This window comes from Fusarium coffeatum, assembly GCF_003316985.1.
Source record: "Fusarium coffeatum strain FIESC_28 chromosome Unknown BRIP53273_contig_7, whole genome shotgun sequence".
NCBI lineage: Eukaryota > Fungi > Ascomycota > Sordariomycetes > Hypocreales > Nectriaceae > Fusarium > Fusarium coffeatum.
In genome coordinates, this window is record NW_022157806.1 from 70 (window position 1) to 26,143 (window position 26,074).

The 26,074-nt window shown below is 48.1% G+C and overlaps 10 protein-coding genes across 10 annotated transcripts; 2 read left to right on the forward strand and 8 right to left on the reverse strand.

Annotated features, from left to right (window-relative positions):
- Nucleotides 1-622: 622 nt before the first annotated feature.
- On the reverse strand, nt 623-2,624 carry FIESC28_00299 (uncharacterized protein; the record flags this gene model as incomplete). Its single annotated transcript, XM_031154450.1, has 4 exons — nt 623-1,232; nt 1,284-2,104; nt 2,158-2,501; nt 2,564-2,624. The coding sequence occupies 4 exons, from the start codon at nt 2,622-2,624 to the stop codon at nt 623-625; spliced, it is 1,836 nt and encodes a 611-aa protein (XP_031021464.1).
- A 1,690-nt stretch (nt 2,625-4,314) lies between these two features.
- FIESC28_00300 (uncharacterized protein) lies at nt 4,315-5,567 on the reverse strand (the record flags this gene model as incomplete). Its single annotated transcript, XM_031154451.1, has 4 exons — nt 4,315-4,708; nt 4,759-5,164; nt 5,222-5,244; nt 5,308-5,567. 4 exons carry the CDS (start codon nt 5,565-5,567, stop codon nt 4,315-4,317), a joined length of 1,083 nt encoding a protein of 360 aa, XP_031021465.1.
- Nucleotides 5,568-10,894: 5,327 nt separating this feature from the next.
- Nucleotides 10,895-11,398, reverse strand: FIESC28_00301 (uncharacterized protein; the record flags this gene model as incomplete). The annotated part of the gene is made up of 1 exon (XM_031154452.1): nt 10,895-11,398. One exon carries the CDS (start codon nt 11,396-11,398, stop codon nt 10,895-10,897), a length of 504 nt encoding a protein of 167 aa, XP_031021466.1.
- A 3,390-nt stretch (nt 11,399-14,788) lies between these two features.
- Nucleotides 14,789-15,340, forward strand: FIESC28_00302 (uncharacterized protein; the record flags this gene model as incomplete). The annotated part of the gene is made up of 1 exon (XM_031154453.1): nt 14,789-15,340. The coding sequence occupies one exon, from the start codon at nt 14,789-14,791 to the stop codon at nt 15,338-15,340; it is 552 nt and encodes a 183-aa protein (XP_031021467.1).
- Nucleotides 15,341-16,326: 986 nt separating this feature from the next.
- On the reverse strand, nt 16,327-17,315 carry FIESC28_00303 (uncharacterized protein; the record flags this gene model as incomplete). The annotated part of the gene is made up of 2 exons (XM_031154454.1): nt 16,327-16,974; nt 17,025-17,315. The coding sequence occupies 2 exons, from the start codon at nt 17,313-17,315 to the stop codon at nt 16,327-16,329; spliced, it is 939 nt and encodes a 312-aa protein (XP_031021468.1).
- Nucleotides 17,316-18,305: 990 nt separating this feature from the next.
- FIESC28_00304 (uncharacterized protein) lies at nt 18,306-19,988 on the forward strand (the record flags this gene model as incomplete). Its single annotated transcript, XM_031154455.1, has 1 exon — nt 18,306-19,988. One exon carries the CDS (start codon nt 18,306-18,308, stop codon nt 19,986-19,988), a length of 1,683 nt encoding a protein of 560 aa, XP_031021469.1.
- Nucleotides 19,989-20,067: 79 nt separating this feature from the next.
- On the reverse strand, nt 20,068-20,511 carry FIESC28_00305 (uncharacterized protein; the record flags this gene model as incomplete). The annotated part of the gene is made up of 3 exons (XM_031154456.1): nt 20,068-20,090; nt 20,175-20,340; nt 20,392-20,511. 3 exons carry the CDS (start codon nt 20,509-20,511, stop codon nt 20,068-20,070), a joined length of 309 nt encoding a protein of 102 aa, XP_031021470.1.
- A 527-nt stretch (nt 20,512-21,038) lies between these two features.
- Nucleotides 21,039-22,154, reverse strand: FIESC28_00306 (uncharacterized protein; the record flags this gene model as incomplete). Its single annotated transcript, XM_031154457.1, has 2 exons — nt 21,039-21,613; nt 21,662-22,154. The coding sequence occupies 2 exons, from the start codon at nt 22,152-22,154 to the stop codon at nt 21,039-21,041; spliced, it is 1,068 nt and encodes a 355-aa protein (XP_031021471.1).
- A 576-nt stretch (nt 22,155-22,730) lies between these two features.
- On the reverse strand, nt 22,731-24,050 carry FIESC28_00307 (uncharacterized protein; the record flags this gene model as incomplete). Its single annotated transcript, XM_031154458.1, has 1 exon — nt 22,731-24,050. The coding sequence occupies one exon, from the start codon at nt 24,048-24,050 to the stop codon at nt 22,731-22,733; it is 1,320 nt and encodes a 439-aa protein (XP_031021472.1).
- Nucleotides 24,051-25,508: 1,458 nt separating this feature from the next.
- Nucleotides 25,509-26,051, reverse strand: FIESC28_00308 (uncharacterized protein; the record flags this gene model as incomplete). The annotated part of the gene is made up of 1 exon (XM_031154459.1): nt 25,509-26,051. One exon carries the CDS (start codon nt 26,049-26,051, stop codon nt 25,509-25,511), a length of 543 nt encoding a protein of 180 aa, XP_031021473.1.
- Nucleotides 26,052-26,074: the final 23 nt, after the last annotated feature.

A 26,074-nucleotide genomic window follows, 5' to 3' on the forward strand; every position in this document is an offset into this window, starting at 1 on the left:
CACAATGTCATTCAAAGCATGCACAGCTGATAGTGCTACGAGCTGCTTTGAATTTTTATTCCAATCATCATGAGCTGAAATCGTATAACGTATATCCTGCATCGGTTCTCGGGGTGACCAGTTTGCATGTAACAGCGGCATGGTATCCATCGGTACATGGTATGCATGCGCCTACCTTGACCATCAATCACATCATGCCAAGATCTTGACAAGCGATTGTTTCTCGTTTCCATGTTTGACTTTACTAGTTGAACCTAAATCTTATGTTTTGCATCGTCGACCAGGCCGCCCCGGCTCGATCGACAAGTCTTCAAGATCTGGATCTCGAACTCAAATTGCGCAAGGTTGCATTTTCTGCATAAGGTTTCGCTAACCAGAGTTACCCATCGAGCATCCTGACCCCGAATTCTACACGATGACAAGGTTGTAGATTCAAATATTAGATTACTTGGCGTAGAGTCCCGATTTATGGCTATAGGATGTTCACCTTACTGGCAATCGATGGGATAAAAGAGAGCTTGTTCAATGGTATTCGTATTGTTGCTTTTACTGAACAAATAAAACTATGCAAACCAAGGCCGTCATAATTCGCCAAAATCAAATCATGCTATCAAAATGCTCATTACAGTCGCGAAGCCGCTTGTCCAAGACCCAGATCCTTAATGATAATATCGGCCGCCTTCTCACCGACAGTGATGGCCGTATTGTTTGTGTTGGCACCGACGTTCTCAGGTGCGATACTCAAGTCAGCCAACTTAAGAGCCTTAGTACCATAGACGTTAAGGCGCTCATCAACAACACCGTTTTCCTCACGAGGAGCCATCCTGCATGTGGCAATGGAGTGCCATGTTGTGGCGACGTTGTTTCGGACCCACTGCTCAATGGCCTTGTCATCCTCGGCGGAGTACTCGATGTCCTTGACGTCGGTCAGGGACTCGGTGAGGTCGACTGAGGCAGCCTTGGAGCCCTCGGGCCATTGTGGGTGGCCAGGCGCGATTTCGCCACGGTACATCTTGGTTCGGCGCATAATCTCACGCATCTTCTTGTAGGCCCAGACTTGCTTCTTCAAGTCGATGTCGTGCTCATCGCTAAGGAAACCGACATCGAAGTCCAGAGGGTCATCTTGCTCGGGGCCGGTAATGTGGATGTGGCCTCGAGAGTAAGGATAGGCGGTGTAGTTACCGATAGTGACATATTGCTCCTCAGGAACGGTGGAAGGATCTCCAAGGAAGCTGGAACCCTGTTAGCTATGTTGATCAAAAAGAAGTGTTGAGGAAACTTACCAAGAAACCATGCCCATAAGCATCAGAGGTCGGTTAGGAGCATCCTTAAAATCCTTGTCCCACTTCTTGCGGAATTCGGGTCCCAGAGCAGTGACATCTTCTTCCGTAGGTCGGAACTTGGAGGAGATATCAATTGAGTTCCAACCAAGAACAGGGTCCTTAGAGTCGATCAATTCCTGACGCTTGTGAGGGTTACGAAGGACGCGGTCGATAGTCTCATGTGGTTCAAGATTGGTCTTGAAAGGGTAAAGAATAAGCTGGTGGTCCTGGTACTCGTGGCCAACACCGGGCAGCTCAAGTTTGACTTCGACACCAGCCTTCTTGAGAATCTCAGGGCTACCGATACCAGATCGCTCAAGAACGGGAGGTGTACCGAGGGCACCACATGAGACGATAACTTGCTTGCGAGCCTTGACGGTCAACTTGGGGTGTTGAGTTGGGCCTATTTGTGCTTGGAAGACAGGGTTGGGAGTGTATTCGACACCCACAGCGCGCTTCTCATCATCAATAATAACGCGCACAACCTTGGACTCAACCAGGATGTGGAGGTTGGGATATTTGGTATCACCAATCTTGTCGTGAAGATAAGCATGAGCGGTGTCCTGTCGGCGACCCTCCTTGGAGACATATTTCAGCCACCTTTCAACACCGTTGTTGGCATCAAGGGTTTGAAGATCCTTGATCTCAGGCCAACCGACTTCTGCGCAGCCGTTGATGAAATCACTTTCGGGAACCTTGGCGCGGTAAGTGCCGTCTGAGACATGGACGGGGCCCTCGTATCCGTGATGTTCAGGGTTACCAGGTCCGTGGTATGTCTCAAGCTTGGGCCAATTAGCTGCATATTCAACGCCTCACTAGAATCTTGGAAGCTTACCTTCTTCATGTAAGGGAAAATCTCATCCGCGGTCCATCCGGGCGTCTTCCAAGAGTCAAAGTCTGATCGTTGAGCACGAGTGTACATCATGAAGTTGATCGACGAGCCACCACCCAGTGTTCCACCACAGGGAACGATGGACTCGCGTCCATTGAGATGTTCTGACTTGTTGCCCTTGTAGAACAAAGTGGTGGTGGATGTGGGTAGTAGATGGTCAAGGTAGAACACAGGGTTCTCAATGTTCTGGACTCCACGGTTGTCTTGGCCTCCCTCAATTAGAAGGATAGACAGATTGGGATCGGCCTCCGCTAAACGGCCGGCAATAACGCATGCTGCCGTTCCACCTATAGTTCACCTGAGTTAGCAATGTGGCTTGAAGCAATAGCAGGCAATAAGGGTTAATTACCTCCGGCAATAATAACGTCGACTTCGCTGATGTCGCTAGCGAGCTTAGTATACAAACCCATGGTGACTGACTGGGCTAGGTTAAACGCTTGGAGATCTTTACGGAAAAGGGAAGAGAAAAGAGGATACTGGAGCGACTCGCGTTTGAAGAGTCAGAATGAGGAAAGAGAGTGCCTCATAAGCGCGAGGGGGCAAGTTATATATTTGCAAGGTCTATGTACGACGGCCGTTTTTAGCAACGGGCTCGTGGCCTTGCAGGCTGTTGAAGACATCGATGGGGCAACCCGTTGGTTGAATCTGGACCCTGAAATTCAATACCTGATCCTTACTCGACATAGAGCGTTTCATCCAGGCTGTGCTGTACTGGTCAAACGCTGATCTCGTCGGGGTAGGTTGCAATGAGCTGGGGAATGACCCTATTTTCAATCTGTTGGTAAGCTCGAGGCGAGTCTGTTCTCCATAGCGGCTAGCTGCATCCAGTCTGGTCACCACAAGAAAGCCGTTCCGGCGTCGGTCCGCGGTCAATACTAAGCAACAACTGGCTGGAGAAGGTCCTAAAGCTCAGGCTAACTCCACTGACTGTGCACCTCGACAAACCTCAGCAATTGGCCCTATGGGATACGTATACATAAACCAGGCCTGGTCTGGATGCTGTTGGCAGACAGAACAGGGCTGTTTACATGGTGCCCTGCTGTCTCACTTCCTTGTAGAACACGGTGATGCCCAAGAGTATTGCCGCGTTGTAACGGTATTGCGCATATGCAGACGCAGCTAGTCCAGATGTAGATACGATGTATCAGTTCCTCGGCCTGTCCTTACCTCGGATGCTCGGCATAAGATTGAGGGCGGCATATTGACAGCACTGCTTGGCTGCAGGATTTCTTTTTTTTATTATTTTTAATCTGGGTGAATGATAATTGATCGCCAATCATCGATTCAATGACGGGTTCGATGTCAGCCACTTACCCGCGTTTGCCACTACAATCACTTTAACGGTTAATCATAGTCTATAGTCGCACAGCTAACGGCGGCTTGTGGCTCGAGCTCGAATCCTTTGGGCCAAGCCCAGTCGCCCCCATCTTTTCCCCCATGCTAGCTAGAGCTGGAACAACTCCTTCACCGCAAAGGACCAATATAATTACAGCGGGCAGGGGTTGACTGTTAGTGCGAGACCAGCATAAGTCATGCAGACTTGTGTGCTTCTGTCAAGTATGGAACCTATGCATGCTCAAAAAGATATGAATACACCAACCTAGACCATTCTCAGAAGAACGATGTTCCATTCCAGGTACATACGACATTAAAGGTCTCCTCATGGGGTTTTACGAGGTAACAGAGATGGTGGAGTAAAGTATTTAGCTAATATTTAAAGCCCCTTGCGGGCAGTATTTTTCCCGGGCGGGGGCTCTGGGTCCCGGTGCAGATCACCTCGGCGAAGAATGTCTTGGTATAGACGTTAGTTCAACCTTGGAAATTGCAGTCCATGACTCTGGTGTCCATATTATTGATTAAGTACATTATCTATACGTAATGCTAAGGCTAAAAATGGTAAAGGCCACTCAGAAGGCTGTCTAAGCTCTAAGTTCTAGTGTAGTATTTACATGAAGTTTCGGGATAATTTCCCGAGACACGTTGAAAGGTGGAACTGTTATCGTTATACCGTTTATATCGCATCTTATCGCCTCACTTTGGCGAGTCGGGTCTAGAATGGATTGTCTCCATCTTCAACACTCCTTGGTCAGCCCTTTTGTTTCAAGGATAGGCGTAGGGCTCCTTCAGGTGCCGCGTTGAGGATTGGGAGCTAGCATCATCCTCGTCGTGCTTGTCCATTACCTGTACGTGCGTCTGTGTCACTTTTGTGATACCGGGTCCCTGGTGAGGCTTGGTTTGTGTGTCATTGGATTCACCCGCATCAACGCGCACCTCGAGGTTGCGTCCTGTTGTCGAGAACATGGGACCGGCTCTGGTTGAGCCTGTCTTTCTGGACGCATGTGCTCGCACCTTGGATCGCAACTCGGTCTCCTCGTAGCCGTCGGGGTAAGAGCTGTGGTCGCCAGTAGCGCGAACGACTCTGACAATGAGAGCGGAAATATTCATCTCAATATGGAGCTTGAGCATGTAGACTAGGGGATGGAATTGCACGTAACTGTTCCCGGTCAGACTCGGATATATGATGTTGATGGATGCACAACTTACATGAAACCGTTGCCAATTGACATGCTGCCAATGAGAATGACATCCAAGCTCATTGAGATGAAAATCATGGCAAAGTTGTATCGCATCAGAGGTTGGTACTTGGTGAGACCGTTGGCAATCAGCTTGATACGGATGAGGTAGATGAAATATCCGTGAAGCATAGCATCAATGACCAGGAAGAGACCCTTTTCAATGCGATCCCAAACATAGTTGATGTCGTGCCACCTCTGAGAGATCTGGAGCTGGGCGGGTATCCAGATACAGAAGACGCTGATGTTGATAAGGCCAAGAACGATAGCGGTCATCCATCTGATCTTGATAGCGTTCCTTCTGTCGACCATAAGAAGCGAAATTCGGTTGATGATGATACCACAAATGCATTGAATTTGCACCACCCATGCACAAACTGTTGCTTTATGTTAGTGGAGGCTCGTTCGTTTGGAGTTGAAGGGAGGAAGCGTACGGAGCGTAAAGTAAATCCAGAAGCTACACAGAAATCAAGTTAGGATCATTTCCTTGAGGCTGAAGGCGATGCAAGAAAAGACGTACCTGGGAGCAATGAAACCGCGAATAAAACACCATGACAAAACTCCGATTAGCATGGACGCTAGCCACTCAGCCCAGATCATCCACACGTAAGCCCTGAAGCGCCCTGTTCGTTTGTACTGATCCCATGTCTGCTTTCCTGCCTTTTGTCCCGAGAAAATTCCAACAGCGATTGTGAAGCCCCAAATGATACTGGCGACGAGCTGGTCGGTGGTGCTGGGCGCGACGTTCACGTAGTGATCGGGCACTAGAAACCCAGCCATGACGAAGGTTTGTGTTTGTGCGAGAGAAAGAGAGGACGGTCGTGTCCCGGGTAAAGTGAGAAAAGTCAAAAACTAGAAGAAAGCCAAGGCAGGGACCGAGTATCTAAAAGATGGATGTTATGTTATTTAATGAGCGAAGGATCGTGCAGGGCTCCATGGAAGGGGATCCGGCAATTGGGATGCTTAAGAAGGAAAAGAAGGAGAAGGACCCCTGTTGCAAGCTCCCGTGTCAAATCGGTTTCTTGCAGATATTGCTACTACTGACTGACTGCGCACGACCTGAATCGAGAGGTTCCAGAATATCTGCTATTTTAGCGCTCGCCGGCTGAGTTTTAAACTGGTCAGTCTCTACTAATCCAGCGATCTCCTCGGGCCTACAGCGCTGAGTAAACTGCTCAGTGCTACGACTGGGCAAATCACAGCCACTTGATACTGATTCAATGGAGAGAGCCGTACCGTTAATTCGGTTGGTGGAAAGGACCGGCGTGGTGCTAAGGCTTAGGCACTGGATCTTAGTCTACGACTTCCCCGTACTAACGGATAGGGGCACTGTCTCTATGGATCGAATCTACAAGCCCCTGTTCCTCATGGAAGGGAACGAGTCAGTGTAGCGGCTCTAGTCGGGTTTCGACTTTGCTAGGACGTGCTGGTAGTCCCGGTACGACGGGGCTCCGAAGGATCCAATCAGGGCCCGAAATGCCGTGCGGCCCGTGTAAAATGAGAAAAAGCAACTCCAGGTGCACATAGAACAGGAAAGCTCGGGGCACTGGTCGCTTGGTCGCTGGGATTTGGGTAGGTCTACTGCTGGGGCTACAGTAGTTTGTTGCTCCGCTTTCATATCATCTTGTTTTTTTTCCAATCTGGGAGTGGAACTTTTTGATCATCATATGGAGATTTTTGATCTGCTTTTTTCACAGATCGACCCGAGTTACATCGGGCCTTAATCTACCGTCCAGTTCTCTCTTCTCTCACTCTCGGGAGACCCCATTTCCGTGTCATTGGTCTTCTTTTTTCGCATTTTGCAATCAAATTTCTCTTGTTTACTCGTTAAACGGAGATTATTCTCCCCATAAAGATAAATCCCTGTGAACTCAACGTTGGAAATCTGGCAGGCTTCCCTGTACCAGATGTTTCGGGGGCAAGGACAGGGGCTTTTTTAGCTGCAGTAGTCGCTGTGATTGCATGAAGGGTGCCGGAAGGATTCGCCTGACAGAAATCCCTGCACCGTTTTCGCCTATGAGATATGTTCCATTTTTATGACCCCTCGCCGTTCCATCGAGAGGCTGGGGTTCCAGAAGATGGGCCCTCGAGTCAAATTCTTCTCAAACCAGTTTAGTCGTTACCGCCACCCACGAACCGGCTGAACTCAATTCCCTCTCTTTTTCTCGGCACCTGCTCCCAAAATCTTTCTCTGTCGTCAGTCCAGCACAAGCACTGACTCTCTGCACGTGGCTTTACCTCATGAGAACACCTTTAGCTGTCCTTATCGCGTGGCAATGTGAAGCTACGTGAGATAGTTTTATGTCCGGCGTCTCAACCATTGACTCTGCCGACTCAGGAGATAGGTACCATGACAGTCTCCTCTTATGACCGGTGACCAAGATGGGACCTGTTAAATGCTGTTTCGCCCCCCGCCTTGTTCCCAACTACCTTTCCAGTGGCTGGCTTGGCCAGATCTAGCCCGGCCAGAAGGATGTGAGCATCGAGCTGAGTCGCTGAGACAAAGCAACGTCTGCGTGAGACTTGGGCTACCGGGTAAAACGTCGATCTCCAAGCCTAATTCCCGAGACTGACTCGTCACTCTATGCTTGATTGGGAAATTCAACCGCAGCGACATGCTGCATTCTGGTCATTGGCTGACTCGACTCGTTTTCCTGTTTTACCGCCAGCAATTCGCCATGACTTGTTTTTCTTCTAGCTACCCAAACTATCAGGTTGCTAAATATCCCAAGCCTTCTTGTCTCAGAACTAAATGACGCTGCAAATGTGATTAATCACATTTTCTTCACCATTTTGACCTCTTTGCCTCCATTCAGCCCAACAGGGCGACTGAGATTAAGCATAAGCTTCCATTCCACAACGCCGACGATCACCGCTGCATAATTGCCTCCGGGGGGCTTCCCCGATGGGTCTCTAGAAGCCTAGACACGGAGAGGTCACAGCGCCAAAAATGCTCGGACATGTCTCAGCGATTCTTGACCCTCAACTGTCTCGGTACATATTGTCAACCGTCAGGATGACAGAAGAATCGGCCGCCTTGAGCATGAGCGACAGAATAATGGAGTCAATTTATACCAGCTTGGACCAGCACTTAGACCACTTTATTTTCGCAACTTAAGCCCTATAGGACATTTCTTCTGCTACCCACCTGCCAACGCCTCAATTAGAGCTGGACCTTTTCCCCCAAGCGAAATAACGATGTTTGGCTGTGTCATTATCGAGTAATCTGTGTTCAGTTCCTACAAGTTTTGGGCAGAAAGCCTCACCCGTTGACTTAACTGGTGCGGGTCATTCCGATTCGGAGTTTCCGAGCAGGCGCCGGAACCAACAATCTCGGAGCGGGAGACGGATGAGGCAAAAACTAAAAAAGAAAACAAGATAACCAAAGGATGTTCAACCAAGACCATCTCAGGAGCTGCTTGATACAACTTCGCGGTCCGTTTGTACAGGGCACGGGCTGGACCCTGAAAACCTGAGACTCTTGAAGCTAAGATCTGCACTCCAATGGTGGCAGAGGATGGACGGCAGCAGATGAGCCACCAAAGGATAAAGGAAAACAATAATGAAGCATCAGGCTGCCGGGTAACAGACGGGAAATAATAAACAAGAGTACTTCATTACTATCCAAGCTTGTAATAAACACTTCTGCAAAATAACGGTCTGCGATAGTATGGCAAAATTGTCGAAACTACCCTATAATTCGATATCAAAGACGTTCGAGATTTAGCCGCATCGACTGCTGATCTTCAGGGCTCTCAAAGCGACGACGCGAATGTTGATCAGCAAATATCCTTGTGACTATCAATTCTGTTTTTCCGGCGCTTTCTTCCTGTGACTTCTAACATGACTCATCTGCAATGTCAACTACGAACGGGTCCTCATCTTAGTTAGGGACAGAATGGGTCCTCCCCGTACGGCAACTTCCATCGTGCACGTCTTCGTAGTAGTGAAGCTTCGATCGCATGAAGGACATTGGGCCGTATATCCGCCTGGGTAACACTAATGCAGGTTCAGGCCGTAGATGGATCCAGTTTACTACTAATTACCTGTTGACATCAACATAGTGTGCTAGCAGACGATCTCCATACCGCCCTAAACATAGTTGGGTGATGGCTGTGATTGTTTCATAGAGGCGTGACCTTGTCGGGTACCAGATTTCCCAAAGTTCTACTCCGTGTTAGGCTAAGAGCCGTAGATCGTTGAGGCACAGACAGAGATGTTGTATAAACTAATCTCTCTCATAACCGCCAGAGACTGACTCCAGGTCCGATCACGGCGTGTATAGTAATCGTGTAAAAAGGTTGACATTGGATGAAATCTATAGGACAATTTAGATCGCCTTCTCCGGTTTTCTGCGCCTGAAATCAGCACTGCCGACAACACTGGGAGGATGCAGCACTGTCCGTGTTGAAGGAAGTGGCTTCTGGAAAGGGGAGGGATATGGGGTAATGATAGGGATATTGGTGAGACTGTATCAAGTGCCGAAACTAACATTTCTGAAGCGTCAGCCAAGCTCTATTGTGGGGCCCAGAACAAACCAAGGAAATGGACATGTTGTATCAACATTTCAGAGGTTCCGTGTTTAAGCGTTGGTTGCAGGGTATCCCAGAAACACTTGCAATACCCATAGACCTGACAACCTACAGAGCGATACCCCTGCGGGCTGAAAAAGAGAAGTTCTGGTGGCAGGCAGTGATAAGGCCTGTTATGGATGTAGTTGGGGATCAATACTATCTACTACGATGAATGGTTGAATATCACCAACAGGGAACCCCCACGGAAGTTGAAAAGATGAAAGACCCTGTAGCCTGCCGGCGAGCCCTGGTCATGAAGATGCCGCTCCGGCTACGCGGATGATTGGATCTGACCGCAACGAGCTGCATATAATCTTGTCGCTTCTCGTCGATCCATGCAGGCCCTGGCTCCAGCCCTAGGCCTCAGGGTATCAGAAGAATTGGCCCTTAAAAGCTTAAGAGACGAAATAATCTGGTCACTTTCTATCAGCAAAGGCTAGCACTTATACTACTTTATTATGGTAACCTAAGCCTTACGGGATGACTCTCCTCTAACTTACCTGGTAGAGCTGGCCCAACATCTTGATGAGTCTACATATATTTGACACCACTTGATCAGATGATAAGTGTATGAAACTCTATTGGTATCGAATCAAACTCAACAAACGCTACTGGGTGAGATTTCTTGTTCACGCGCCTTGAACCCTGTGTTCAAGCATTCCGGTGCGAAGATGCTCGATAGACACAACATCAAATTTGGGATTTTAGGAGTGTTTTCGTTCGGATGTCTTAGCCAGAAACAACTTTGCGAGCTAGTAAAGAGGCCATCACGATGAAGAATGATAAACGATGTCTTGAGTATATGCAGTCTCCCCAGAACCAACGAGATGCTTATGATGATCTTTTCTGTGACTAGAGCAGCATTCGGCTTCTCAGCGATTTCGCTCCTACTTCTATTTGCTCCTGTAGGGAACAAAGCCATCAAGCAGGAAGGCTGTCTGAACACCCGTGATAGGCACAGCCTACAAGGTGCCAGCAACCAGGACGGCACAGAGCGAGTCGGGCTTTGGAAGCATGGCTGGTGACCAAAAAGTGACAGGGTGATGCCTTGGTGTTGGGATTGGTGTGCTAATATGTGTTAGGTCTAGCTATGAGGCGATGAGTGATGATTTAGTTATTGGGAAATATTAGCATGATATGGCATTCGGATATGCTAGCTTCTGGACCCAATAGTGCAAGGCCAGACAAAACTATTAATCACCCAGTGCATCTTTAGTGACAGATTGATTCTGTCCAGCCTGCAACTCGAAAGCGTCGATAGATCACGATGAACTCAGAGCTACGCGCAGTTGGATCTGTGTATCGTATTGAACTCGACTCGATATAAACTAGTAAACAAAAACGCGCCATTGCTCCCATACCATGTATCCCGCCTTGTCACTACCTAGCTAGCAGAATTTAACACCCAGCAGTCAGCCCATGGAGAGCAGGTGATCAAATTCTAATCCGCACTCGAAAGAAGGCTTACCAGTCGATTCAGTCCTGATTGTTTCTGTCTGCCTGTCTTGGTGTGCAGAATAACATCTGCCCCATCTACATGTAATATTCCATGTCTCTCGAACAAGTCGAAGCAATCGACAGTCTCCTGACAGGCTGCTCTTGAGTTGTTGAGCGACCACGCGCCTTCTTCTTCTCTTCCTTCTGTTTCGCTTTCTGCTCGGTCTCAGACTTGTCGCGGATCCCATAGTATGTAAATGTGAAGGATGCGTCCTTGGGTATTTCCTCGCCGACATAGACTAAATCACGACTGACCTTGAGTATCAAGTGATTGTCGTCGATGAAGTGAATCTGCGCCTCCACCCCTCGAAGACTGTCTTTGTAAATTTCAAAGCCGGTGCTGAAGTATCTTGGCTGGGTGAATTGGTCCAACTCGCAGGCCGTGTTCATGCGCAAGTCAGCGCGTGCCGCGACTGGCAATGAAAGGTCCCCGGATTCATCCACCAGATCGTAGTAGAATTCGATTTTATCTGTTGGAAATCCTAGGATTGGAGACCCGAATTTAACGGGGTCGGTAGAATAGAGATTGAAAATCTGCATGTTGAGGCTTATCAGCCGAGGGCGTTTTTCTGTTGATGCGGCTGCTTTGGCCGCGGCCTCTTCGATTGGCTTGATTTCTCTTATCATTTCTTCAAGCTCTCGATCGATTCACTCTTGTTCTTCCTTAGCCATCCTTTTCTCCCGGTTCTGTCTACTTCGTTGCTTTTGTCGACGATTTCGGAGACGCTTTCGCTCGCGATACGCCGGATCATCAGCCCAATACATGATGATGAGTGAAGAAGAAGAATAGTGATCCAGTTCAGATATGATAAGTTGACGCTTTTCAATGACTAGAAGCAAAACATTCAATGACCGAAACACAAAATTAATGAAGAAACTGAGGTTGGTCGATTGATGTGCTCTTGGGCTGATAACGAAACGATGTCACAGACGCGTCTGAGGTATATAAAGAGACGATGTGAAAAGGCTGACGTCCTTCTTTTTGTTTGGAGAAGAACTTTGATGGTATACAATGTCAAGTTGATGACGAACACGCTCATTTATATACCTTCTGGTCACGGATAGACGCGTTTGAGTTAGATCAAGACACGGAACGCGACTTGTTTCACCGGATTCCAGGAATTACCGAATCAAATACTCGCACATTTACACTACAGTTTAAACTTCATTTTCATTTAAATTGTGGTCTTCCGTAGATCCAGCCTCTGTCTCAAATATAAGACATTGTAAAACCAATCACCTCAACAATGAAGCGTTCCAGGGTCACGTATTGGCGACTATTCCCAGTTTGCAGAGTTGAAAATGACGCCATAAGATAACTTGACCCTGAATCTATCCTTGATACCATCGTAATCCCTGGCTGACCAACCTCGTTCATTTTCACAAAACTGCTTCTTCAAGAGGTAAGACTACAGTCGTTTCAATCTGCATAAATATATAAAGGGTCCGGTACAGACAGGTGAACATGTTGACGGAACGTCGACCTGTCCATGCTGTTTTGAGGGTTCGCAAGTTATTCCGGGAAAGAACCATCTTGTGTTCATCCTACAAACTAGCGATAACACGAGCTTTCGAAACTCGTCACATGTAGCAGAAAGCTGAAACAAGTGTTGGTCCGGAATTTCTATTCATCTGGTCCAGCCACTCATTGCAGGAGCAGAACAGTACGCAAGAGGCTTGCTTAACTAGAACCTCCCAAAACGCACCAATAGCTAGCGAATAACAACTCACCTAACCCATTGGCACTCCAACCTGGCTAGCTGAGATTGCTTTGAGGAGATCAGCAGTGCTGTTAGCCGACGGCGCCGAGCTGAACAAACAAGCCGAGAATAGTATTCGGCGAACATCGGGATCAGTTAACCACTAGAGTCGAGGTTGAAGATCGTCAAGATATTGATGAATAGGCTTGCAGAACTGAAGCCATTGTATATCGTGCTTCGGACTGGTCATCGTTTCCGTAACATAGAGCAGGGGACACTGTCATAACTAAGCCTCAACACATGGTAAGCAGTCATTGAGATGTGAGGCAAGGTAATGTTGATGATTTGTTCAGCTGGCTACTAGAACTTTCCTTGTCAATATCCTCAACAGTAAACGGAGAATTCCTATCGGCCGAGTGACATTGATGACATTCAACACCTTTGTCTTTAAACTTACGTCAACTGTAACCTACTCTCAGCTGTCTATTTACCATCACCGAGAAAAGAGCACCTTGAGGAATGCATCTACCAGACCGGTGCCCAGAGTTTTATTGTGACGGAAGTGGTCTTGCATGTGAATACGTCTTTGGGATGGACCCTTTCAATTTACAGAAGCGACGGGTAATGATGCGACAATGATGCTGTGTTGCACGTAGGACCCTTGGAGGAGATGATGAAGAAGGAGGTCCGTGAACATGTTGCGCATAGAATTTCCCAAAGAGAATACACCTTGCCAATTTTTACGAAGGCTACAGACGTAGTCCAGTTAAGCTAACAACAAACTCAAGTCAACAAACGTCTCTACGTCACGCTCAACGCGCTGATCTTCAGGTCTGTCAGACTCGGCCGAGATGACAGCCGGTGGGAGACCAATCAATGATGCCGATCCAGATGATCCTTTGATCGTCGATGGATCGAAAGTCTTTGATGATTATCTCCCGCTTTTAAGCATGAGAGAAAACACTCAAATGTTTATTAGCTTTTGGGTACCGTTATTTTGAACGGCTCATCCTGTGCCGTTTGAACCGAGACGGGTTGAAGAACCGGGTAGCTGGGAAGCAGCATTACGTCGGAGAGTACTAAAAAGAGCTGCTTGAGAGTTTTACAGTTCAAGGTTTCTGACCAAGATCTCGGGACCACGGCTGCTCGGCATTTTAGCGCATCCCCGCTACCAGCGCCGAATTACAACCCTAAAGACCCCTATTTTGGCTTTGGTGACGAAGGGGATCGACAAAGTGGCTTTCCTTAATGGTTTGGTCAAAAGCCACTTGAACCAAAGGTTGGACCCTTTCGGAAATCACGGCTCCAGGCCAGTCAATGATAATCGTTGATTGTCAGGGACCTGCCCGTTGTCGTAGGTGGCTCCAACCGAAACCTTATGGAACGTTCCGTATTTGGATGCCCAGCGTTTTAGTGGTTAATAATTGACGAAGCATTTCCAACCCTCAACGTTCGGCTAATCTAATGCAAGCCGTTGAGTAATATCTAAACGGTAGAGTCAACTGCCTACGTACAAGGCTTCAGCTCTGCAGCTGTTTGGCGACCCCTGGGCTTCGTCAAGCTTAACGTCATGGTCCTGATAGCCGTTGTTTCTAGGCACAACTGTAAAGAAAGCTGAGCCGAGGCGGTAGACTCCCATACCGTGCATGATCGGTTAAGCCGTTCTTGATGTAATCGAAACCGAAATCACCTGAAGCCACTTACGATTCTGCTGACCATCTGATATGAAGTTTGCATCTCCGGTCCCCTAGTAATACCACCTAGCATGACGCGCTTAACGACCCCTGGCTGGGGGAGATTCAGCTCCTACACTCAGATGTTGAGCCTCATCGTATTCAGCTTTTTGACGTCATGTCTTCTATGCCCATCTACTATTGTCTAGTGCGGTATCAAATCCCTCAAAGTTTGTAAACTTAGGTCGTTGGTTGTGACGAACATGGCTGAGATACTCACCCAACATGTGAATGACGAGAATCAATGCTTCGGTGACTATGAAAAATCAACCTCATCGAAGAAGCAACGATCAGCATCGATTCCAAAGATAAAAGGAAACAGTCCTTCCCGTTTGATGAGAACTTCTTTCCTCAACAGACAGACAACAACAGTCAAGATTCCAATCAGACCCTGAAATCAACTGCCTTGCCTACTCATCATATCTATCAACCATAACAATCACCTTTGACAAATTCAAACAACCTCCAAAGACAACAAACAATTTCAATCAACAACAATGACTCAACTCACCAAGTTTCTTATCCTCCTCGCTGCCACCGGCGCCCTCAGTGCTCCAGTTCTCAACTCGCGCCAGCTTGGTGGTGAGGGCCAAGCTGCGGATCCCCTCATCAGCGACTTTGACAACGCTGTCGGCTACGCTGGCGAGAATGCTTTGATCCACGTTTCTCATCTCCTGGGCGGTGACGCTCAGGAGCCAGATGAGCCTGGACTGAACAACGGCGGCGGCAACGGTGGTAGCAGCAGTGGCGGCCCACCCCCTCCTCCTCCCCCAGGAGGCCGCAAGTTCAGAATGGCAAAGCGACAGCTCGACAAGCTCGCCAACGGTGCTGCTGATGTTCTGAACGCTGCGGGCCTCACTGGAGAGGGCGACCTTGTCGAGACCAATGGCGATGCCATCGACGGACAGCTGACCGGTGACGTAGGTCAGCTAGGAGAGCAGCTCGGAGAAGACGAGGAAACTATCGGTGAAAACGCTGGCAATCTGGTTCCCGAGAAGCTTCCCTCCACTGGCGGCGCTGGCGGCACTCCTGGTCTCCCCGGCGTCTAAGTCTATGATTAAACTCTTCGAGGAACAATCTGTGTGGATGTCTTTGGAATTGTTTTGAGGAGAGTTTGTCATTTGACAACCTTCCACAACTATCACTACTCAGGGTCTGAGAAATGGTAACAATGGGCAAGAGGTTGTGCGAGAAGGTGTCGAATCTGGAGTGAGGTATAATAGTTTGAGAGATATTGAAAGCGAAGTCAACCATTCCTTTTATAAAGTTTACTTAGCTAGCGCAATCCTTTAATATCAACTATACTTTTCATACTTGTTTTCCATCCCCAGGGAGTGATCTTAAGAATAGTAGTAAGCTGACTCTCAGGAATTATGCCTTCTATCTCCTGGTTATTGGAAGAAACGCATACGGAAAGCTCATGTGTGGGCAAAGGAGTCATAATGCCCCGTGAAAAGTGTAACTATCGCCGAAAACCTTATCTGATCGCATACAGAAAGTCTATAAACCAGGTAACCGGGATTAGTGAATTCCATTCAGCGCTAGGTGTGCAAGTCTCAAATGCGGTACTGGAATAAGTTACAGGAGGGAAGTGAGCGGTCTACAGTCATTCCGGATTTTTCTTTCAAAGTAGACTCGAGACTGCTTTGATGCCTTCTTCCGGCCTGCTCCAAGTCCCTATTTATCCGTTATTGACCTGGCGGGGTTACAAATATGGAGGTTGCATGTCAAGAAGACCCAAGATGGGTCACCAGAAGTCGTACCTAATGATAATCTACCTGCGGGAGGTCTCCCCTCATGGCACTTTCGAGATGTGCTTACGGTGATTGCCTAGGCTTTGATGCACGCATCTAGAAATAAAGAAATAACAGAGAGATCGAATAAGTGTCACGGCATATCAAGGTACAAGTTTGCAACAATGAAGTAGAGATTCGACGCATCATAATTGAACGGCTGGCACTCATAGATCCATTCTACCTATTTGACCTCCATCTGACTGGACAACAGTATCCCTTTCCTCACTATGCCTCTCAGTTCAAGGGCTCGATGCGTAGGAACTTTCATTGAGTAGTGCCTCCATCTGACCTGTAAGACTGGCTAACTGGGAGCTTTGATCGTTGGTTAGGGCGAATACATTGATGCGACTAAAATCGCTGAGCCTGCTACGCAGAGCGACGCGTTTGAGGTTCTGTTCAGCACAATCCAGGTTAAGCTTCGATTGCGAGATCCTCTGACTCAAAGCCTCAAGCTCAGCAGTGGCTTCGTTGTATTTGCCCTGAGCATTTTCCAGCTCTTGCTTCTGTTCGGCCTGACGTTTTTCAAGAATGCGACTGTGGCGCACGAGCTGACTGTGACTTTCCCGGCTTATCTTCAAAGATTGGCGTAGCGGCGCTGGTATCATGTCATGATTGTCATTGATTATCTGGGATGTCTGGTCGATGATATTTTTGTTTCTTTCTATCTTCGAGATTATCTCGTCGTGCGCCTTGGTAGTATTGTCAAGAGTCTTCTTCAGCTTTTCGACGACCTCAGAGCCTCTGTTTCGAGATAGCAATTCATGTTCTGCCTCAAGTTCCTGTAATACAGACTTGCACTCGGCAACACGGCCCTTGAACCTTTCCACATCCTGGTCGCTACTATCGGCCACCTGCTGTGATAGAAGATACTCGTTAGCTGTAAGCTCCTTGCCAGCCCAAACTATCAGCCTCAGTAAAGGTTTGCTAGATGACATACATGTGATTGAACGCTTTGAGGTTGAGCTAGCTCCTGCGAGGCTTCTGATCGTGGTTCAAGAGAGACCTGGCAGTTGGAAGATGTGACGTCGTTGTTTTGTCGCTTTGCTGGTTGTTGTGCGATTGGGACATCTTCAGCTCGCTTGCGATTCGAGTCGAATGTAGGTGGAGGTTTCTGGGGTGTGAAAACGGCATCTATCTGCGCAAGTATGTCGGGACCAACACCTATTTGTAAGCATCTGGCACGGAATTCATCGATCGACACCACCTCCAAGGGTGAATCGCCGTTCATCGTCCTTGTTCTGAATTCTTTGACGATGAGGACAGTGGTGGAATCGTCAGGGCTGATCTGACGGTCATACCGCGTGATAAACCACGTGTAGATACAGACTGGACGCGGATACCGTGATAAGGCGTACGCAGACGATAATGACGAGGAATGTTTGCGCAGTGCTCGGGCAAATCGAGGCGAGGAAGGAGCTGCGATGAAGAATTTCAATGGAGACTAAGTCGCAAGTAAGGTGTCGATTGAGAGACAGGAAAATTAAGCCTCAACGAAGGTGGAAAGGGAAAGAGCCGGGCTAGAGGCCATTGCACCTTGTGGCAGGTGTTGTGAGGATTCAAGTAAAAACTGTGCACACGACCGTTGGCCCAGCCTCAATTCAAGAAGAAAGATACTGGGCAGCAACGCGCGGCCACCTCAGCATGCAGGAGCAATTGTTTGTGGATAAAATAATGCAAAGCTGGTGATAAAATGTTCTCGTTGACAGCTGCCTGCCACTGGCAATAACAACCTACAGTAAGGTCTTAATGTAGGGACTGCTCCAGTGGTGTTGTGTCGCTAATTTCTAGCACTCCACAGGTGACATAGCGCGCCGTCCAGTGGGGGAATCTGCTCTTTAGGGGGATCTGCAGATGGGTTGATAGCGCTTGTTTAGTGGGCATTGCAGGCCACCCTGTCCTGTCTATCGTCGGGTGTAAACCTCTATGTGTAATTGTCGAATGCACAGATGATGAATAAAGAGCGCCCGCACCGACGCAGCCGGTTTATATGAACCTGAATTTAACTTAGAATAAACTGCTCATGATCGATGACTCTAAGGTAATTATCTCGCCATGTTTCATCGACGAGGTCATCCATTCGGACGGGCAAGCAACTCTGTCAGCTTACTAATGACGTCACGTAGCTAGGTCGTTGTTGCCAAGGAGAATAATTTACTCCATCGTGAATTTTCGCGCTTCGGTTCTTGAGACTACCTACATACAAGAGACTCCAGTTACCATGAACAAAAAGAATTTCGATCCGACGAAGCACAGGCTCGAGTACCTTCTTCGCCATGTTGACTATGAACCCTCAATCGCGGACTATCGCTCCCTAGCAGAAGTCATCGACGGCATCGCCAGAACAGCCGTGAATTTCGCCATCATTGGCGAGATTGATGGCGCTACAAGACTCTTAGAGACCCTTGTCAACAGAGGCGTTGACCTTTTCGAACATTGCAAATGCGAGTATCCATTTTTGAAGCCTTGCATGTATTTTGCATGGGACGCAACATCATCCTGGCCCTCCTGGATCCCGCAAGATGAGCGCACCGAAGAAAAGCTTCTTGAGTTAGAAGACGAAGCTCGCAAGCCCTGGCTCGAGCGGTTCAGCGAGGAATGGGAAGTCACGGAAGAAACCGCCGTGAAGGCTCTCGATATGGCCTACAACGGCTTGACAACAGATCTTCCAGACTGGAATGGAACTCTTGCAGGACAAGTCTTTATGGCGGAAAAGCTCCACGCGGAAGGAGAGTTCTCATACTCTGCAAGTCCAAATGGGCCCATGGCGGTCAGGTACATGAAGATAGCCATGTGGTGGCGCCATGGGATTTTTCAGTATCTCTACTTGCAACTCTACCGCACGGCGGGCTTGATGATCGCCCTCGATATATATCTCCGACTGAACCAAGACACCGAGTCTCGAGAGTTAATGGACAACATATGCGAACGGATCAACGCTTACGAGATGATCGAACAACTTGCTTGTTCTCGCCGGGTATGGAGCAAAGTCATTCTTATGCCTCAGCAGCCCATGCTTGAAATGCTCAACATCCACCCCGCCAAAGTCCGCCCAGCTGTTTCTCGCGCTGTGCAGATGGCTGAACACCGACTAGACAACGGACCAAGACGTCGGTACGCGAAAAAGAGCATACAGGAGCTCGTTCACATTATCAGCAAGAATACTTTCGAAAATTGCCCTTACGATGATCTAGATGTCTATCGTCCGAACGATAACCTTCGACTCAGACCCGACAACCCTGACGGCCTCCTCCGTCCGGGATGTTCGCCTTCTAAAATCAAGGCCTTGGAGAAACGACTAAAGACAACTCTGCCTGGCGAGTACAAAGAGTTCTTGAGCGCAACGAACGGACTCGAAGCGATTTGGGATGGTCAGTGTGCGGTACACTACCTATCCAGTGCTGCAGAAGTTAAGTGGGAACATGTAGACTTTCTCGATGGAAATCCGATTCCTCTGCTCCTCGAGAGCGAGCCCCAAGCACACGCCGGCAACATGCTTGACTGGCCCGTGATAGAAGAATTACACTGCATATCGTTATCGGGCGGCGGTAGCCATGACGAGGCAAGCGCATCCGTCCTCCTCCTTGGTCCAGAGCACATTCAACCAGCAAAGGACTACTTCTTCTCGACATATGAAGAACGAAATGAGTCGCAGCGTCAGGAGCTGGATAACCTTGTGCAAGAGACATACGGTAGTATGGAGGCTTTCCAAAAGTTGGAATCCGTAATCGTGGTTTGGACGGCTTGGAATTTTACGTTCTATCCTTTCAATGGAACCAAAGACTTTTTGGAGACGATGGCAGAGATTTCTGTGCAGAAGTATTGGTATTGGACTTATGTGTTTGAGCCAAGATTTCGGAGGATGAGGAATCAGATTGAACAAGATGACGAGGGAGATACTTGATAGACGAAGATATTTCCATTGCACTAACACAGATACTTGAGAGCGAAGTCCGGGTGGCACAGTTTAACGAAGATGTACATTAGGCGTTTGTAACGACGTAAGCTAGTATCATGATGATTACGAAGATAATTTAACAAGATGTTCCTGGCAAGGACCTATTACTATCATATTTCTATTCCTTCTTACCCGTAACTGGTGCATCTCCCGTATCATGAATAGCATTGGGAACAGCTCTCTCTACCTCCTCCGGCAACTTCTCTTGAACCTTCTTCGGCACAATAGATTCCTCGCCATCATTCTTGGCGTGCGACTTGTCGGTCGATTTCTTAGGGTTCTTGCTGGTAGGATGGATCTTGTCCTGTTAGTCTCGCCTTCAATAGTTCTTGGTGGCGAGTAAACTCACAGACTCAGGCAGGGCGTCCTCTACACTCTTGGGAACAGCTTCTTGCACACTCTCGGGGACCTTGGAAGGGCCGGTCGCATGTGAGACGTTGTCGTCTCTACCACGCTCGATTTGTCGCATCGCTGGTTGTGTGGAGAATTGTCTTGGGGCGAGGGATTGAACCCTGACGAGGTTGAGAATGGATCTAGAGTTACGCATATTTCTTGACGATCAATTATTCTGATAACGTGGAACAAAATGGAAGATTTAGTTAGTCGTATAGATTGGCGTTATATAATTCCCAGGAATCATGAACGTCATGAACTTGCTGGTGATTCATCTGGTTGCCTGTGTCATCGTGCACGTCATCTGTGTCTGGAATGAGTGTGGGAAGGCTGGACAGCACGTAATGATCACGTCGTGCATCCAATTTATCGGCGACATGATTAGATATGAATGACGCTTATTAGAGATGTCTGCATGTTTTAATTTATGAATGGTTTTGTTCAGTGTCACATCGATGTATGCCATATCTCATTATTTGAGTGGGCAACTCATTATGCCTAATCTATTTTTAAACAGAAACTCTGATGGAACTCCATCTTGTGATACAGACTCATCAAGCTTGCGATCCTTATTTAAAACACTCTTTAATTACCACTGGACATCTAGGCAGTTGGCCTAGGCTGATCCAGAATCACATCAATGACCTTGTGATCATCATAAGTAGCAACAGTCCTCTCACACAAAGTCGCAACCCGCTCCTTACTCTGCAGACCATCCGGACAGATCAACCAGATAACATTGGTCATAAAAGACCTTCGATACTCAATCATGACTTCCGGATCGTTGTGCCGATCGAACTTGGGACCGCCAAGACGATGCAAGGTCTCAAGATAGTGATCCAGAATTTCCATCTCGTGAGCCCGACGATCTTCAACGCTGAGCATGGCTGTCATGTGGTACACCACGTCGTGGAAACATGAGCCAAAGTGAAAGGCAGACCAGTCCAAGAACCCGATGCGGTCGTCGGCGGTAAAGTAAATGTTGCCAATGTGAGTGTCGCCGTGAAGAAGGGTTCTGAATCGAGGGTTGCGCTCGGCGTAGTAGCGGTCCAGAGCTTCGTTGCAACGAGTTCCATCCATAAGGTATTCTGGTAGTTGAGGACGGCCGGGTCGTCGGACTACTTCATCCCAGGACCTGCACATGAAGGTCATGGCAGGATCGTAATTGTTCCAGATCCCTATTACTTGTTAGACGAAGATGTGGAACGGAGCTTGAGAATGCTTACAAGGGTGATCGTCCTGGCTCTGTCCCCAATACTGCGCATGAAGTCCCGCCAACTGCTCGACACCATTCTTGACCTTGTCAACGGAATAAGCAGCTACCTCGGCAGGAAAAGTGCACCCCTCGTTAACAAGATCGTTCATGATGGCAATACCCTGCTTCTCGCTTGTTCCGCTCCACCAGCCTTTGGGAAAGATCATGTTGTTGATAGTAGGAGCCACCTTGGAGAAGAACTCTGCCTCGCGCTGGGCCAAACTGACTGTCCATGGTTGAGCCTCAATCATGTTGGGATCGAATACGCCCTTAACACAAATGTTGGTCGGTCTATCTTCGCTGCTTTCATCTTCGTATGTAATGGTGTAAAAGAGCTTACTGGCTGTACCCCAGATGTTGCACGTGTTCTCGACGGACTTGATCTTGTGGCCCAGTTTGGCGCTGAACCATTCAGGAGTCAGCTCAGCTGGAAGGATCGGAAGAGTTTCGCTTGTATCAGACATGTTTGCGGCTTTTGTTATTTTGCTAGATGTTTGAACTCTTGTCATGGGACACCTTGCCAACGATTGTCTTTATACTCGTGAAGAATGGAGTCACTCTTCACTGCCCACAATGCTGCTTACGCCAAGAATCAAAAACATTGGTCGATATTCTAGCCCTGTAGCTCCCATGATATGCTACAATTGATCCGTATGGCTGGCCAAGGGGAAAATTGTCAGCCTTAACTACATAAATGCATACAAATCTCACCAGGCTAAACTGTCTTGAACACAGAATGGAGCAGTTACCCCATCTGCTCGGGCGAGCGTTCTGTTTTAAGATGGTCTCCGGAAGTGGGCCGCAACTGAACCCAGATCGTTTATCTCAATGCTACTCAAACGGAATTTCCGGATTCCAGGTCCCGATTGCATGTCCCGCGTTGATCCAAGGGTACGGCTGTCACATTATGAGACCGTGTTCAGTTGAGATGATAGTGGATGAATAAACGAAGTGTGAGTAAATATATTAAGCGACAACGTCCGGTCCCAAGATATCTAAAGCAATTTTAAACGCCACTCTATGCATCACTTCTCAATCCCTCAATGGTCCTCGACATCCTCATCTCGCCCGGGGTACATGATGTCCTGAGTGATGACAGCCTTCACATGACTAACAAAAACGAAGATAAAAACACAGATGATAACGATGCTCATACCAGTGGCCACCCAGCCGATGGCAGGGCTTTCAAGAGCTTTTGCAATAGAGATGGTGGCCAGAGTGAAGCCTGTGTTGGGGAAGATCATCGCCCACCAACCGAGATGGAAGTATTTTGGCGGCGATCGGAGAACAGCGACTAAAGCGATACCAAACCACCAGAGACTAAGAGCCCACAAGAAGATAGCACTCATGATAGCAATCAACTTAATAATAGCCAATGCGCCGACACTGTTGCCTTGCAGAATGTCCCAGTCTGAAGGCATACCGTTTGCCATACCGATCAAGGCCAGGGCGGTAAAGGCAGGTGGTCCGACACACATGAAGAGACCTGGACGATGCTCTCGGTTTGGTAGACCTGCTTGCATCAAACGTCCGATCATGTGTGCGTACATCATAACGGCAACGCTAAGCCCGAGACCTTGACAGGTGAGTCCTGCGCCAATGATCGCCAACGCATCGAGGTTGGGTTGAGTCTCTGCAATGACAGACGCGATGGTGCCTGAAAGCATAATGGGGAAGATGGGAAGGATCCAAGTAGGCATCATCGTCGACAGTGAGAAGCTGTGGGCTGCAAAGACATAGCTGTATTGCCCAATAGCTAGAAGCAGAGTGACCACCACGTAGCCCCAAAAGGAGGCTTGCACCGCCCAGACAAGGTTAGCGTTATCTTTAGCGATCGCATAACGGTCGGTGCTGGTGATGATGGTGGCTATTGACAAGAGACAAGTAGGCACAAAGAAGCCTTCGCGAGGATGTGTCAATGACTTGACGAAGGTTCCTTGGTGTAGTAAGAAGCGAGACACCATGGCGGTGCTGACGGAAGTGAAGATCAATAAGTTTATAATGTAGATGGCAAGACCGATTTGTTTCAGACCAGGAAATTGATGTGGTTGGGAGTATAGCAGTAGGGATAGACCACCGGTGCTCATCGGAAGAGTATACCAGGCCCAGGTGAAATGCTTCAGACGTTGGCGTAACTTGAGCTTCGGCCGATTGGGATCGTAGATATCGTAAGATAGATCTTGTTGTTTTCGGATACTGGCTGATGGTGTTGTTGTGCCTGATTCGACATCTGTGACGGCATCTTGTTGGATAGGGTCGAGGTATGATCTTCGGTTCTCATTCATGTTATCGAGGATGAAGCTATCGCGGTCCATACTAGGATCCACTGGGGCCGCGCCCCGACAGGAGGGATGTTCCATCGTGACAGCTCTGGGGTCGGTCCGAATGCGATGAGTATACTGGAGTAATAATGGGGTTCAGGACTCTTTAGTGACGGCAAGATATGGAGAGATCTGGCACAGAAGATAATCTGGTATAATGAGCTTGATTCACAGAGACAGCACAATTCGACGGCTTGGCGGGATCTATAAATACTAGATCGGTAGAAAGGAGGCGATAAGACATTCACAGACTCGACACCATTGCTTTTGTAATTACACGTATCTCTAACAGGCGCAGTGACTCGATCTTCATTTTGTCTAAGCTGACACGCAAGCCCGGTAGCGGCGGGTAAGTGATGAGCTGCGCCGGCACTCCGCTGACCAGGATACCTTTGGGCATCTACAGCCAAAGAGGTTCTATACAAGACTACACGATCCAAATAATAAAGATAGACTGTGGCGCCCCCTTGGCGATCGCCTTGAAGATCAGCGGTGAGCCAATGAAGTATCCCTGATGAGGCTCCGCTGCACCGGCAGTGCTCATAATAGCGCCTGACTCGCGCTATGAGGCTTAAGCACAAAGGTACCCTGTCAATGAGCCCAACCAATCAATGCGTGAGTAGATGAGCCTCAATTAAAAGATAGTGAGGAATAGATTGCGGTCCTAGCTCGTATCGAATTTTATTGAAAGCTATGTTTGAAGATCGTTCTCAAACGTGTCTAGTGTTTGGTGGCGCTGCCAAGGATCGTGGTCGTTGAAACGCAACCTTTCAGGTCTCTTATCTCGCATGCGAAATGACGAATCTTGATAAGAACGTAGTAGCTGCTCATCACATGCTAAGACGGTTGGATGATAAGCTTCACCCTGGGAATGACACGTTCACAGTGGATCAAATGCTTGTTGCGCTCAGACTGTCATATAATAATTCTCCGTTTTAACATGAAACCATGTTTGAAGATCACGGATAACTCCGTAACCCTTTTTTGTTTATCCCTTACACGTGAAAATCAAGGCGGAAGGTATAAGCATACTTTCAAAGTAATGGACGTGCATTTTTATAGTCCGCGCAGCGCGTGGTCTTCCAATTTATATGAATATGCATTATAACCAAAAATACGCGCTCCTTAATATTAAACTATGTTGGTACTTCTTACTATGCTGAGAAGCGATAGCGATGGTTTCCGTTGTTGCTCAAGGGTAGGTCTCAAATCGCTGGTGCAACTATTCCGACCTTTCCGCAGGGACCTTCGAAAAGACGTCATATACGAAACTGGAAATTGCCGGCAATAAAGCCAATTTGACGAGAAAGACAGTCCCATTTACTTGCAATATCAGTCTGCCGCTCTGACAATGTCGACACGTAATGCGATACCGAAATTGCCACAACCTTTGCTACTCACTAGTTTTGACAATGCTCCTCGCACGATTAGATCAAGATGATTGCTCCAAAAAGTTCCCATCAAACGTGTATATCATCTGTCACCGCCCCAAACTGATCACCCAGTCTCTGTGAAATCCACCTCTTGGTTCATCTTGGCACCATCACTACTCCCCTGTCTCGCCTTGAGCTCCTGCGCTTTGGCCGCCAAGTGCTGGACTGCGGAGGCATCCGCAAACTCTATGACCTTGCTGATCTTGGTGCCGTCCTCGTTCAGATAGAAAGTCCACGAGAACTCCATCGTCAGTGCCTCCCCGTCCTTGAATTTGAAGTCAGATGTGCTATTGACTGCCGCCATTCGAGCTTCGGTGTCGATCGCCATGTGCTTATTGACAGTGTTGTAGACACCGCCAATGGTGAGATCATCAGCGAAGAGCTGCTCGTACATATCGTTGGGCATGAGGAAGGTCTCTGGAGCGCCAAGAGTTTTGCAGAGCGAGATGGGAAGCAATTGACGTGTACAATCTGCAGTGACGTCGCGATTGATTAGCGAGATGTTTCCCTGCTCTCTTCCATCCTCATAGGAGGACAGGAAGCTGTTGATTGTTGCTTCAATAGTCTTTCTGATGTCCGTAGACGTGGTGGTCTGGCTCTTAGTCATTTTTGTTAAGGGTAGGTAGGTAA